We start from the raw sequence: 14,268 nt of genomic DNA, 5'->3' as shown, positions 1-14,268 counted from the left end.
TTGACTGATGTGTTGCTTTCTCAGCACACATGCATAAAACGGCTGCTTTGTTGTGATTATGCAGATTGACTGTGCGTAGCGCCATTCAGCCACTCTGTTGAGCCATATGGTTACTACTTGTGGATATGTGTGCCTGTGTTTTTTTTTGTGTGTGTGAGTGAATGATGTGGGACTCAGAAAATGGGGAGGTGTATATAGTGGAATTTCCCCTGCTTAAGGCCCTGCACGTTTTTTTGAGTAACAAGTCTAGTGTCACTGCTTCATGCTGTATAGAATGAGAGAATGTCAGGGGTGTTACAGCGGGTCAGATAAGGATTGAACACGTCACCAATTTTCTACGTCGATATATTTCTAAAAGTGCTGCTGACATGACATTCTCAGCAGATGTTGATCGCAGTCCATCCAATCCACACATGCAAAGAAATCAAATGATAAATTAAGTTATGTGTAATAATGAGAAATGACACAGGGAAAAATTATTGAACACACTTAATGAAATGTATTTAAACTCCGTACAAAAGCCTTTGTTGGTGATGACAGCTTTAGAACGCCTCCGCACAGCCTAAACAGCCCCACACCATGATGCTCCCAGCTCCAAACTTCGCTGTTGATGTGGTTGTTTTGGGGTGATGTGCAGTGCCTTTTGACCCTTGACCTCCAAACATGGTGTGTTTTATGGCATCCAAAGAGTTCAGTTTCGGTCTCATCTGACCAGACTGTATTCTCCCAGTATTTCACAGGCTTGTCTAAATGTTGTTCTGCAAACTTTAAACATGATGCAACATGCTTTGGATTCTTGGATGGTGAGCGTGCATACAGGCCATGGCAGTTGAGTGCATTACTTATTGTTTTCTCTGAAACAATTGTACCTGCTGATTCCAGGTCTTTCTGTAGCTCTCCACAAGTGCTCCTTGGCTCTTGGATAACTTCTCATAATTCTTTTCACTGCTCTGTCTGAAAACCTGGTCGTGATCGGTTTGTGGTAAAATGATCTTTCCACTTCCGGATTCTGGCCCCAGCAGTCCTCACTGGAACCTTCAGTTGTTCAGAAATTCTTCTGTGTCAAGTGCCATCTGTATGTTTTGCAACAATAAGGTTGTGTTTCTTGTGTTACACCTTGGTAATGAGACACATTTTTACAGGCCATTAGTTGGGACTGAACCAGCTGATATTAATTTGCACAAATGGCAGGATTTCTAATTACTGATGGATTTCAGCTGGTGTCATGACTTTCTCTGCTTTTTTGCACCTTTTGTTTTTTCATGTGTTCAATACTTTTCCCTGTGTCATTTTTCATTATTATACACAACTTAATTTATGGACGTCTATGGTTTGGTTTCTTTGCATGTGTGGATTGGATGGGTTGTTACCAACAACAGGTGAAAATGTAATGTCAATAGCACCTTTAGAAATATATTTACTTAGAAAATTGTTGACATGATCAATATTTATTTTACCTGCTGTATGTGGCGCCAAATCTCTCTGGGCTGGCAAAATGGACTGGCTATAGACTATGCTGCAGGAAACTTTTATGGGGGGAATGCCAAAACAGATAAGATAGACATATGTCTAACAGTAGTATTTCCTGATGAGTGACAAATTAAAGTGAATTTTCTAGCCTTTGCAGAATTTCTGTATGCTTTCAAACTGGTCTAATAAGATGTGTGCATAAAGTGTTAGAATAGATAAAGACTTGGTACAACACTCTTTACAGTAAGGGGTTCCTATTGAACATCTGACTGATAAATATTGTTATGTTCCCTTCAAAGTCTTTATAATCTGGTTTTCTTATGTGTATATTTCAGTGTAGTGGAACTTCTAATAGCTAGGTATATGCAAAAAGTTGGAATGAAAGGCTTTGGAATAAGACAGTATATGGATCGTATAAGTAAAGATTATTTTACCAGACTAAAGAAATGAAGGCTTAAAACTTGAGTGAAGTCAAATGTGCTAATTTCTACTATGGTCTCGATCCCTGTTGGGAAAAAGAAAATCAGATCATACCAATCAGAAAACATTAGACAATCAGTATTTTATGTGAACGGAAGTATAAATTGATTAATTAATTAAGATCAAGCAACACTGTGCTGAAATATGTAAGGAAGTCTTTATCGTTAAAATCACTCTTGCTTTTTCCTTTAGTGCTTCTGTTTTCCTGGCAGTTTTTTTTTCACATCAGCATCAGTGTTGGACCAGACATTTACAGTGAATGCATTAGTAGATTTTTTTGCCTATGGACACACTGCTTGTGTCAAAGCTTTTGTGGTGTGGTTTGTGTTTGGTATAAGCTTTATGGCTTCTTCGTTTATTTGTGTAGATTCTATTCATCCTGGGTCTGTCTTTATGTTTATTAGAGAAAATCCACGTGTGAGCGCCTGTGAACCATCCGATGGTCCGATGTCTCACTGTGTGCTTGATGAGACCTCGTTACTTTTCCGCTAGCTTTCTTTTGGCTCCTCTTCCCATCCCCCCCCGGACGTCCATCAAGAAAAGCGACATTCTCACACCCAAAATGAAAAAGATGAGAAAAAAAATCACATTCCCAGTGCATAATTCTTCCTGAAAAAGTCAGTGGAAAGAAAGAGTGAGTAAGAGAGGACGAGAGGGGAGATAAAGGGAGTCTCTCTGCCATCTTTTCACTGGGATGTCCATGTCTAATTGTTTCACAGTGATAAATGAATAGGTTTTTTTGTGGAGGGGTTAGGAGCCTGCCTTGGATCAGAGGCCCATTAAAGTGAATGTTCTATTTATTTCTGTTTGCTCACCCCCTCGGCCTGTGAATGGATATTTAAATGAGTATTCATTAAACAGATGCCTGTCACAGCAAAACACTCATTCTAATTCTGCTTTTTTCTTGTGTTCGATATATATATAAAGGCAGGAGCTGAAAGGTAATACTGACGACTAAATTTAATTCAAATTTGTAGCAAGTTTTTCAGTCAATGTATCATATAGTCTGTACTCCTTATTTTCAATTTGGAGTCTGACAAATGTTGAATTATTGATGTGAAATTAGAAATTATTGATGGCTAATGCAATGATGAACAGTAAAATGATCATGTTAATGTCATTTCAGCCAAAGATTTTTAAACTTGAGCTGAAGGTACACCAAAGGGTACACCTGTACATATATCAACCCCCAAATGTGTGCCTGTGTGAGCTGACAACGCATTAGTTTTTGGCAGCCTCTCTGCTTCATCTTGATCAAGCACAACCTAGCAATTATTTTGCAAGAATGTCAGTGGTCCTGTAGTAAATACTTTGCTTCCACTGCCTTATTATGCATGTTCACACAAATCAACACAGTCTTGCTGCCTCCAGTTGAGATGCAACACACTTTTAAACAAAAAAAGTTTCTGTTTAAAGTGTTTTCGTGTTAGGTGTCTGATGTTAATTTAGCCAATATGTGCAGAAACTGTGCAAGTGCTATCCAAACTGTAAACAGAGAACGTTAACCTTCACAGTAAAATTTTGGTCTGTTGGAATTGAAAGTGCCCCAAGGCGACTTTGTTGTTATTTGACGCTGTATAAAAAACTGAATTAAACTGAAGTTTGCTGCAACCAACCTTTCAGGGAATACACTCTTTTCCCTGGCAACCATAGATTGTTTGGGCGTCACCAACCAGTCTTTAGGCCATATTTACCCTTACTCTAGTCTAGCCTGCGTGCTTGTAAGCATCACTGGTCCAGTTAAAGTCATTAGACTGGTGGTTGGTGATCTGCACTGGTGGTTAGTTAGGGGAAATGTAAATTAATAAATCATTCCCAAAGTTTTGCGCAGCTGAATGTTGCAATAATGTACGGTTGTTCCAAAATCCCACAGCATGCCTGGACCCCATTTAGAAACCAGTGAACTGTCAACTTTTTGTTTGCTTGTAATTAATTAGCAAATGCAGTATGTTCCTCTGTTATACTGGATTTTGTTGTGAAAACAAATGCTTAGTGTAAACGGAAGTGTGAACATGGTCATGTACTCTCCAATACTTAATACTGTGTGACCTAGGCTGTAGTAAGAAAGTACATACCAGAACAGCAGTTACCTTTCATAAGCTGGCCTTCAGTCTCAGCATAGATCATTTTCTTTGTGCTACAACTTGGCATTAACAATAGCCTATTATAATCTCTTCAGTTATATTGAAAACAGTAGATCCCTCCCCAGCTCCAGGCTTTACTCCACTATGCTAAACTGCTTCCCAGCACTCATTTTTAATATATCTGTCCACCATGCTCATAGTTCGCGAAATGTCTACCATGGCACATTAGAGACCTTGTAGTTAACATGTGACCAGACAGACATGCACACACACATACGCACACAAACCCTCATGTAGGCTGCAAATGACTGTAGTGTGTCTAAAATAAAACCCCGTGTCTATTTCAGTTGAGGCCAGTCCAGTAATAGCACAGGCGGTGAGGAGGAGGGTTGGACACAAGTTCTAATTGCAGCCTTTTCAATTGTAGCTCTCAATTTCTGCTTATAGAAACACACACACACAGACACACACACACACACACACACACACACACACACACACACACACACACACACACGTGACGTGTCACCATATTGTTAGGAGCAGGAAGGGTTTTACTTTGCCAGCAGTGTTTTCTTTGGCTGCATACAGCTACAACATGTGTCAAACTCAAATCCTGCTCTTCAAACCTCTTTAACTAATTATTCTGCTTGGCAACACTTTGGTGAATGGTTGATGCTTTTATATGGACCAAATCCTTTAATCTATATCATTTGTGTGTTTTACATTTAATTAAAACATGGACATGGACTATATTTTCACCTTTAACCTCTAAAAACTAACTATAGGTTAGGATGATGACAACTGTAATGATGGATTAAAGAAGCTGAGCTTTTAATGTGCGCTTTTTTCCGACCATCGTTTCTGTTTCTGTTTCAGGTGATCAGTGTGGATGGTAGTAACAGACAGACTCTACTAGAGGACAAGCTGCCTCATATCTTTGGTTTTACTCTATTGGGGGATCATATCTACTGGACTGACTGGCAGAGACGGAGCATTGAGAGGGTCCACAAAACCACAGCTGTACGAGAGATCATTATCGATCAGCTGCCAGATTTAATGGGGCTGAAGGCAACTAAAGTGACAGAGACCTTTGGTAAGGAAGCTTATTTTCCTCTGAGTTCTGTACAAGCAGAAACAAAGCTGAAATTAGAAAAAAAATATCAAATGACATATAAAAAAACATGTTTTTTTCTTTCAGGTACAAACGGCTGTGCTGGTGATAATGGTGGATGTAGCCATCTGTGTTTCTGGCGTCAGCAGGCTGTCAGCTGTGCCTGTCCAATGGGGATGGAGCTCCTGTCAGACCTCCAGACCTGTGTGGTGCCCGAGGCCTTCCTGCTCTTCACTAATAGGTCTGTCCGCCTTTCAATCAATAGCATGAAATGCCCTGCTGCTCTTGTTATCTGCAACTACTGCATATTACAGTCATTCTGTTATTATTATATCAAAAACAAATGACAACAAAACAGGAAAAGCTCACAAACATTAATGGCGTAGGGGATTAGCATTCTCCTTACCTGACTGTAGTACTTCAGTTTGGGTTTAGGCTTCAGTAATGAGAAAGTGTCTGCTATCTCAGACATGATTTAGTCTAGTAGGTGCATTGACTTCGCTATGTGTCAGTCTGTGTCAGTAATTCTGATACAAGCTTATAACAGCTGCATTTTTCATTCTTTTTTGTATTTGAAGGAAGAGATACACTTCAGTTTAAATCAGTCCAACTGTCTACACAATGGATGCAGTTTATTTTAATGCGTCAGATCTGTTTTGTTCTGTTTTTATACGTCTAACTACACTGTGTCTTGGAATGTGAGTGCTTTCAAAATGAGGGTGAACCACACTCAATAGTGTGCCTGAATGCACCATCTGAAGGAGGACTAAAGTGGCTACGTCTTGGCAGTCTGTGCAGACCTCATGCTACAGTATTTGGTTTCAAACAAATTCAGCTGATTTTTTTCTTTTTTTCCCCTGAAGTGTCATAAGGTTTTTTTAGGGGGGGGTTCTGAAGATTTGCTGTATTGGCAGCTGTCAAATTTCTTTCATCTTTTCCTACACTGTTAAGCACTGTCCAACTGCAACCTCTTACTTTTTATAGTTTTAGTATTAACAAATGGTTGTAACACAGTGCAGCTAGAGCAGCTATTACAATATGCACGCATCAGTGAGGAGGACATTTCACTGTATCAAATGGTAGTGGACTGTTTGGTGGCCTGATGTGAGCGCTCCATCCACAACTACTTGCCATTAGAGACGGTGAACACAGTACTGAGTACTAATTTTTTATGTATCAGGACATAATAAAAAAATCATCTGGTCCTTATCAGGTTCTATAATTGTCTAAATGCACCCCACATTTATACTCTCGCATTTTATTATCTCGGTTTTTGTAAATGTCTCAAAATACAAACCCGAGAGAGATAGGTGTTTCACACTGTTGTAGTGCACCTTGAACAACAGTAGGACATAAGTTTGAAGTCTTATTTTGTTTCATTCTTTCGTTGTTTGATTTGTAACTTTTGTCACCTTGGACTTGACTTGATCTTGGAAGACTTCGAGCTCGGGCTTGTTTCACCATCAGCCTTGATGGTGAGAATGTAACTTGCACTGGAATTTTAGGGATTCTTTCGTGTTGTTTTCTCCTCAGGGACAACATCAGGAGTATTTCTTTAGGTACCAACAGCAATGATGTGGTCATTCCTGTGACAGGAGTTAAAGAGGCCTCTGCTCTTGATGTTTACGTCTATGAAAGAAGAATATATTGGACAGACATACAGGCAAAGGTATGTTTTGCAGCAGTAATGTCCTGACGTGTTAATTTTTTTGCATCAGATTAAGAGAAACTGGGACTTCCTCACTTCCATCAGTTAAAGGAGAATTTGCTCTTTTTCTTTCCTGTTGTCTATCTCTTACTTTCCTCTCTGCTCGTTTCCCTTCCAGACAATCAGCAGAGCCTACATGAATGGCAGCTCTGTAGAACACATTATAGAGTTTGGACTGGACTACCCAGAAGGCATGGCAGTTGACTGGATGGGTCACAACATTTACTGGGCAGATACAGGCACTAACCGCATTGAAGTGGCCCGGTTGGATGGCCAGTACCGACAGGTTCTGGTCTGTAAGGATCTTGACAATCCTCGATCATTGGACAACCCACGATCACTAGCACTGGACCCAGCCAATGGGTAAGACCATACAGTTTTACAAATACCTGATACATTGGCTCAGTTCACTGTTGTGGATATAAAAATTCCTCCACTATCTCACAGTACAGGGGCCTTACCAGGTGCCTGTGGCATGTCTATCTATCTATACAGTCTGCAGAAAAGTCTGTCATTGGATTTTCTACATTTTTTTTAAATGAATATGTGTGTGAGGCGAATGTATGTCAGCAAACAAATGGACAGTCAAATAAACAACATTTGCATCCCACTGCCTTCTCAGTTACCTTCAGTTTGTGAGGGATGGTGCTGTTAAACCTGTTTATTAACAAACCTTGCATTATTACATTGTATGCAGATCACTCCAAAACATACTGATGTGCCTGTGTGAGTCTTTCTGTTTCATTGTTAAGTACGTGTGTCAGCATGCCAACTTGCTACACACTTGGTGATGTCTTCATGCTGTCATGGGCCAGACCTTTCAACACACTTGCCTGGAGCCAGCTGATGTCATTCCATGATCAAATATTGATAACAGTAAAAACAAAGTTGTCTTCTTAAAGTGGAAGCGTGTTCCCTGTTTGGATTAGATTAGCCAGTTAGATAAATAATGTACCCAAAAAACAAAAAGAAACAGATTTTAATAAAACCACCAGAAGCATTTACATCCTTTTACGTTCAGATGTGATTACCTTGGTCATGTGTATCACAAGGCATAACAGTTCTTTCTGTCTGCAGCTACATGTACTGGACAGAGTGGGGAGGTCGGCCACGCATAGCCAGAGCCTACATGGATGGCAGCACCATCACAACATTGGTGGATAAAGTGGGCCGTGCCAATGGACTGACCATTGACTATGTAGACCATCGTCTCTACTGGACTGACCTAGACACATGCATGATTGAAAGCACCAACATGCAAGGTTTGAAAACACACACCAAGAACTTACCATGGTAATGATTCACGGGAAAGAGGACTTAAACTTTCAGTAGTCAGCAAAAATACACTGTAGCAGGAACGTGGCAAGCAAAGGGCAAAGTCCTAAAACCAGTCCATAAAGTTAGATAGATGATCTAGTAGGAACATGAGTACAACAAAAGAAACTGTTGAGGGTGGGACAGACCATAACAGAAGGGGAAAACTAGCAAAGTAGCACAGTTGCCAAGAAATGCCTTGTTTAAATATCAGTGTTACCTGAGGCCTTTTTATGTGTAGTTTGCATGTTTGCCCTGTGCCTGTGTGGCTTTCGTCCTAAACACTTGGCAGTGCTTCACTAGAAAACTTGCAAAGACAGAAGGTGAAAGTGGCAGGACTGTGGAGTGACCAGGAATTAAGAAAATGAGTTGAAAACCATGACACCCATCAATCACCTGATCATATTTTCCAACACTTGTTGAATGGGTCAACTCATCAATTTGTTTTCCTCTTAGTATTCAGAATTGTGTTGTTAGACCCTGCTGGACACAGCTTTACCTTTGTTTAAAGCAAAAGCAAAAGATTAATCACTAGCTTTTTCTAGACAATTTGTTTTTTGTTGGCAGCTACTGAATTGTCGCTACAGACTTTGTGGACTATTGCACAGTGTAAAATGCTTTTGTGTATGCACAGAAAGTTTCACTTTATCTTCAGGGCCAGTGGAGAATTTGACCAATATACAGGTACATACATACAATTATATGTATGTAATTCCCTTAGGCACATTACAAACTAAAGAAATTGTGTGATAGTTTTTTCCTGTGTAATCTATAAGGCTGCTTGATAAATTTGCACAAGTAATTCTCACAGCAAAAAGAAATAAGAAAAAAGTATTGATTTTAGAGCTTTTATGAGTTTTCCTGTGTTGTCCCAATTCAAGGTCTACAGTTTGATTCTAGCCAGAGATGCAAATCCCCTTTGGGGTTGAGTCAGAAAAGACACCCAGTATAAAACTTTGCCAAATTAACATTCAGAGCTATCTGCTGGGCTGAATGGTGGTTTAAAAAGTACAGGTATTCTTATTTGTAAACAAGTCTTTAGAGATAGTGGACATTGTGTGATGTTTGGAGCATGACATAATGGAAAGTTGAAGAACTCTTGAGTAGATGTAAAAATGTTGTCATATCTTCTGCAGGCCTTCAGAGAGAGATCATAGTAGACGACCTGCCTCATCCCTTTGGTCTCACACAGTACCGCGATTTTATCTATTGGACTGATTTTAACCTGCGTAGCATTGAACGTGCAGACAAACGCAGCGGATACAACCGTACTGTGGTGCTGCAGGTATGAAACCACTTTAATTATATAAACAATGTGTTCATTTTTTACACGAATATAATAATTTATTATATAACCAAGACAACACAAACAGACAAGAACCAAACAACTGGAAACAACACTCTGACCCATTTATTCAAAGCCACAGTTTACATCAAACTATTCCAGTCCACTTTCCACATCCAGATCCACAAGCCTTCTCAAATAACCTCATGTTTAGAGCTGTTCTATTCTATTCTATTCTGTTCTATTCCATGTTTGTACTTTAAAATCTGCTCACTAGATATTTTCTATTTCTTTTAAATATTTTCCCACATTATACCAAATTTCAATCATATGTTAAACAACTGGATTGCTAATTTGTGCTGAGTTGTTTTGGTTTTTTTCCAAATGACCTGCATATACTTGGACACGGGTCATTTTAAGACCAAAACATTCTTTGTATTCCTAATAAGGAAATGTAATCTCATTTTTACTGTTGTGCATTAAACTAGTGTATTTGTTTTTTGGCATTGCTAACTTTTTGTTGGTCCCTTCATATTCCATCTGAAACTACTGAGCTTTAACACACTGTTTCCTCAGGGCCAGCTTGAGCTGATGCTGGACATCCTGGTCTTCCACTCTTCTCGTCAGGATGGCACTAATGAGTGCACACACAACAACGGCAACTGTGCCCACCTCTGCCTGGCCACTCCTGCTGGTGCCCAGTGCCGGTGTGCCTCCCACTACACCTTGAACCCAGATGGACGAAACTGTAGCTGTAAGTACAGCTGATGGGAATGACACAGATACACAAGTAAGAGAGAGAGTGCAGGCTAGTGGCTTGAACAGAGTGTTAATGAAAAATATGATCATTAAAATAGTTGCTGGTGTTACACGACTATGCGTCTACAGTTAGGACAAATGGAACAGAAATGACTGGAGGTAAAACGATTAACCTCAGCCGCTTCTTTCTCAAGAGCCAACACAAAGACTGTGAAAGCCAACATACTTTAGTTGTTTCCCATGAGTGTAGCTCCTCTAGTGTGTGTGTGCATGAGTGTGAGAAAACTTCAGCTTTCTTTTGCCAGAGAGAACATGGAGTCTTTTCACACACCCTTTCTCTGCATTTGTTCACCCTGTAAATCCCACACCCTTCTCTGTTGTTTCTCTGTCTGCAGCTCCTTCAAGTTTCCTGCTCTTCAGTCAAAAGGCTAGCATCAGCAGAATGGTTTTAGGAGAGCAGAGTCCCGACATCATCCTTCCTATCCATGTAATGAGAAATGTTCGAGCTGTCAGCTATGACCCGGTGGAACGACTGGTGTACTGGCTCGATGGGCGACAGAATATACGCAGAGCCAGAGATGATGGGGCCATGGTATATCCACATCACCCTCTTAAAACACATACTCACAGCATTTGACACCATTGGGTGTTTTTGTGGGAAAAAAAGGATAAATAAACATTGACTTAGAAATTAGAAGAGGATCATAATAAAGACATATTTATTATATTATTTTTATTATTTTTTATTATTTTAGCAGTTTATAAAGCTTCATGTGACTCAATGTCAGAACAGGTCAAGTGTTGACCTTATGACCTTACTGTGTTTGTTTTCAGTCGTCAATGATAGTCAGCAGCACTGCTCAACCAGTGGACAACCAGCTTCATGACCTGAGCCTGGATCCCTATAGTCGGAACATCTACTGGACCTGTGAGACAACCAACACCATCAACGTCAAGAGGATGGATGGTCACACTGTGGGCGTGGTCATCAAGGATGACACAGACAAGCCAAGGGCCATTGTGGTCAATGCTGAGAAAGGGTAAGCTCATTTTTGTTATAGTGACTGAACTAAGCTCAGTTGGAAAGATTGATGATTCTAGCTGGCAGAGGTTAAACCATTACTTAAAAGCCATCACTTGACAGTTATCTTAACTAATTATAAGCTAATCTCCAGTATTGTTTTTATCTCATAAATGATTGAAAGAGTGGTTGTAAAGGAGCTAGCTAATCATCTGTAGAGAAAGGGTTTATTTGAAGAGCTTCCGTCAGGTTTCAGAGCTCATCACAGTACATCTCTTTGCTTGTCCTGCTATAAACCTCGGTGCAGCGTTCAATACTGTTGATCATAATAATTTATTACAGCGATTAGAGCATGCTGTGGGTGTCAACGGTCCTTCAGTGGTTTTAATCATATCTATGTAATAGACTCCACCATGTAAATGGAGTAAGTAAGTAAAATTTATTTATATAGCGCTTTTCACAGATAAAAATCACAAAGTGCTTCACAATACAAAGAATGAAAGTCTTGAGAGATGAGAGTCCTCTTAACACACACAAGTTAATTATGGAGTTCTACAGGGTTCCATGCTAGGACCATTTCCATTTCCATTATACACACTTCCCTTAGACAGTTTCATTAGAAGTTCATACACCTCTCTGCATGATGATGAAAATGCTAATTTTCATGCCATTTCTGGTGGCAGTTGTCTATTTCAAACATGCCGTTTATAAGCAAATTTTGAGAAAAAGTTATGTAAAGTCAATTCAGAGTTTTATCATGCAAATTACTGATTTGGGGCATCTTCAGTCTTGAAGTGATGCCCCAAAATGATGCCCCAAAAGTCCACCAAGGAAAGTCCACCAATCATAATTTTGGTTATATAATGTAATATAATATTTGGTTTTTCTTTGGGCTTTGACTTGCATGTGACATTTGTTTCATACTCCTTTTCCAATTAAGGATATTTTCTAAATTGAGAGCTGTAGTTTTTTGGTTGAACAGGAGAAAACTGCTCATGCATTTGTAACTCTGAGGTTCTGTTTACCAGCTTAGATAAATCATCTCTTTCTCACCTCCTGGCTATAGAAAATGCCATGGGCAGAGTTCTACCATGTTTTACTAAGTCCACTCTTACATTACACTAAATGGGCATGCTCTCAATTTCCTTCAAACACAATGCTGCTCACAGTCTTCAGTTACAAGCTCAGAATCAATTGGCTTTTCCTCGTATGACAATGAAGAGTGAAGGAATAGAGCCTTTCAGTCTTGTTGGAAGAGTTTCCAACTCCAACTTTATTTAGCTTCCTCTGTACACTCCTTCAACTCATTTTAACTGTTTTAAATGATCAGTTTTCTTTTATTCTATTTTATTCTGTTTAACCTTGTTTGTTTAACCTCTGTCAGTGCGCCCCAGGGTGGCTGTGGCTACTATGTAGCTTGCCATCACCAGTGTGTGAATGTGTGTGTGAATGGGTGGATGTCTGGATATGTAAAGCGCTTTGGGGTCCTTAGGGACTAGAAAGCGCTATATAAATACAGGCCATTTACCATTTACCATTTATATCAGTATTAACTTTTTTTTATTACAATTTATTGTGATTATCCCTATTTTTTTATTTATTTTGCTATATAGTGCTTTGAGACTTCAGGTCTGTCAAAGGTGCTTTATTAATAAACTTACTCACTCAGTTACTTAGTTATTATCCAATAAAGAATTTTACAGCAGCACATAGAGTTGTACCCTGCTGACACATGTCCGCTTCTACAGGTACATGTATTTCACCACAGTGCAGGAGCGCTCAGCTAAGATTGAAGGTGCCAGTTTGGATGGTACAGAGAGGGAGTCTTTGTTCACCACTGGCCTCATCAGACCAGTAGCTCTGGCACTCGACAATAAGCTGGGAAAACTATTCTGGGTTGATGCTGACCTTAAACGCATTGAGAGCAGTGACCTGACAGGTGAGTCACCATAAACAGAAGTAACTTATATGAAAGAAATGTTTTCATACACATTTGGATAAAAATAAAGAACAGTGCCAGAATATGACCCAAATATTGCCTCACAGTAAATATTGAAAATAAAATAGAAATATGAAAAAATATGAAAGAAGGAGAGATCATTTGGAAGTAGTGAACATGATTTATTGAGATAGAGAAATTAATGTATTTGGCAATTAGACCCAGATAGCCAATCATGGCAGAACAAAATCCCAGTGATGATCGGATGTAGGACAGGACCCTCGGAGTCTAGACGCTGGTGGTGGTGAAGATGAAGACTGAGGCTTGGATAGAGCGGTGCCTAAGGTGTCTGAGGTGCAGATGGGGAGGCGGTGGGCTGCACGAAAAGTCAGAAAGGGAGAATCAGGGAGAGCACAGATTTAAACCACGCGCCATTGCCTCAAACAAGGCGGGCGAGTGGAGTAATGTTGTCAGTATTGTGATTGACAGCGTGGGAATGCGGTAGTTGTGTTAAGAACAGGAAAGCAGATGAACACCCAGGAAAGCAGGCAGATGAATGATTACAGATGTTCCTTATTGAACTTACGCATAGGCTTCATTTAGATTGCTCAAATATATCACATAAGTGGTTATTACTCCAAGCTTACTGTTCCCATCCCTGAGGTTGTCCACCAGAGACACTGACACATTTAGTTTGGTGGCAATGAGTTGTCCTTAATCAGTATTTTTATTTGGAGAAGTGAGGAAAAATCAATGTAGGGTTGTTGGATTTTACAAACTCTCAATTATCATCACCAGGAACAACTATTTCCTTGTTCTTATTATATCATCGCATCTATCCCAGGAGCAAATCGCATTGTCCTACAGGACTCAAACATTCTCCAGCCTATGGGGCTGACAGTGCTGGGTGACCATCTGTACTGGATTGACCGTCAGCAGCAGATGATTGAAAGGGTGGACAAGCTTACTGGAGATGGGCGCACACGCATACAGGGACGGATATCATACCTTACCTCCATCCACGCTGTGGAAGAGATCGACCCACAGGAGTTTGGTACAGATCTCTTTCCCACAGAACTATTAGCTATATTAGT

The 14,268-nt window shown here is 39.9% G+C and overlaps 1 protein-coding gene across 3 annotated transcripts in view; it reads left to right on the top strand.

The window, feature by feature from the left end:
* lrp5 (low density lipoprotein receptor-related protein 5) overlaps positions 1 to 14,268 on the top strand; it is a 47,409-nt gene that overhangs the window by 28,173 nt on the left and 4,968 nt on the right. For 2 of the 3 annotated variants that reach the window (XM_005454254.4, XM_019361207.2), the window contains exons 12-22: positions 4,914 to 5,130; positions 5,236 to 5,389; positions 6,682 to 6,817; positions 6,975 to 7,219; positions 7,934 to 8,118; positions 9,307 to 9,455; positions 10,032 to 10,209; positions 10,610 to 10,806; positions 11,049 to 11,254; positions 12,984 to 13,174; positions 14,019 to 14,228. In XM_005454254.4, the coding sequence (XP_005454311.2) occupies positions 4,914 to 5,130; positions 5,236 to 5,389; positions 6,682 to 6,817; positions 6,975 to 7,219; positions 7,934 to 8,118; positions 9,307 to 9,455; positions 10,032 to 10,209; positions 10,610 to 10,806; positions 11,049 to 11,254; positions 12,984 to 13,174; positions 14,019 to 14,228 (2,068 nt within the window). Of the gene's footprint in view, positions 1 to 1,546; positions 1,562 to 4,911; positions 5,131 to 5,235; positions 5,390 to 6,681; positions 6,818 to 6,974; positions 7,220 to 7,933; positions 8,119 to 9,306; positions 9,456 to 10,031; positions 10,210 to 10,609; positions 10,807 to 11,048; positions 11,255 to 12,983; positions 13,175 to 14,018; positions 14,229 to 14,268 lie in introns of those variants that run through there. The other variant, XM_019361208.2, reaches the window with a different exon arrangement.

The sequence above is a fragment of the Oreochromis niloticus genome, linkage group LG7 (assembly GCF_001858045.2).
Source record: "Oreochromis niloticus isolate F11D_XX linkage group LG7, O_niloticus_UMD_NMBU, whole genome shotgun sequence".
Classification (NCBI taxonomy): Eukaryota; Metazoa; Chordata; class Actinopteri; order Cichliformes; family Cichlidae; genus Oreochromis; species Oreochromis niloticus.
The sequence above is the reverse complement of the archived record's forward strand: the minus strand, read 5'-3'. Positions and strand labels throughout refer to the sequence as shown.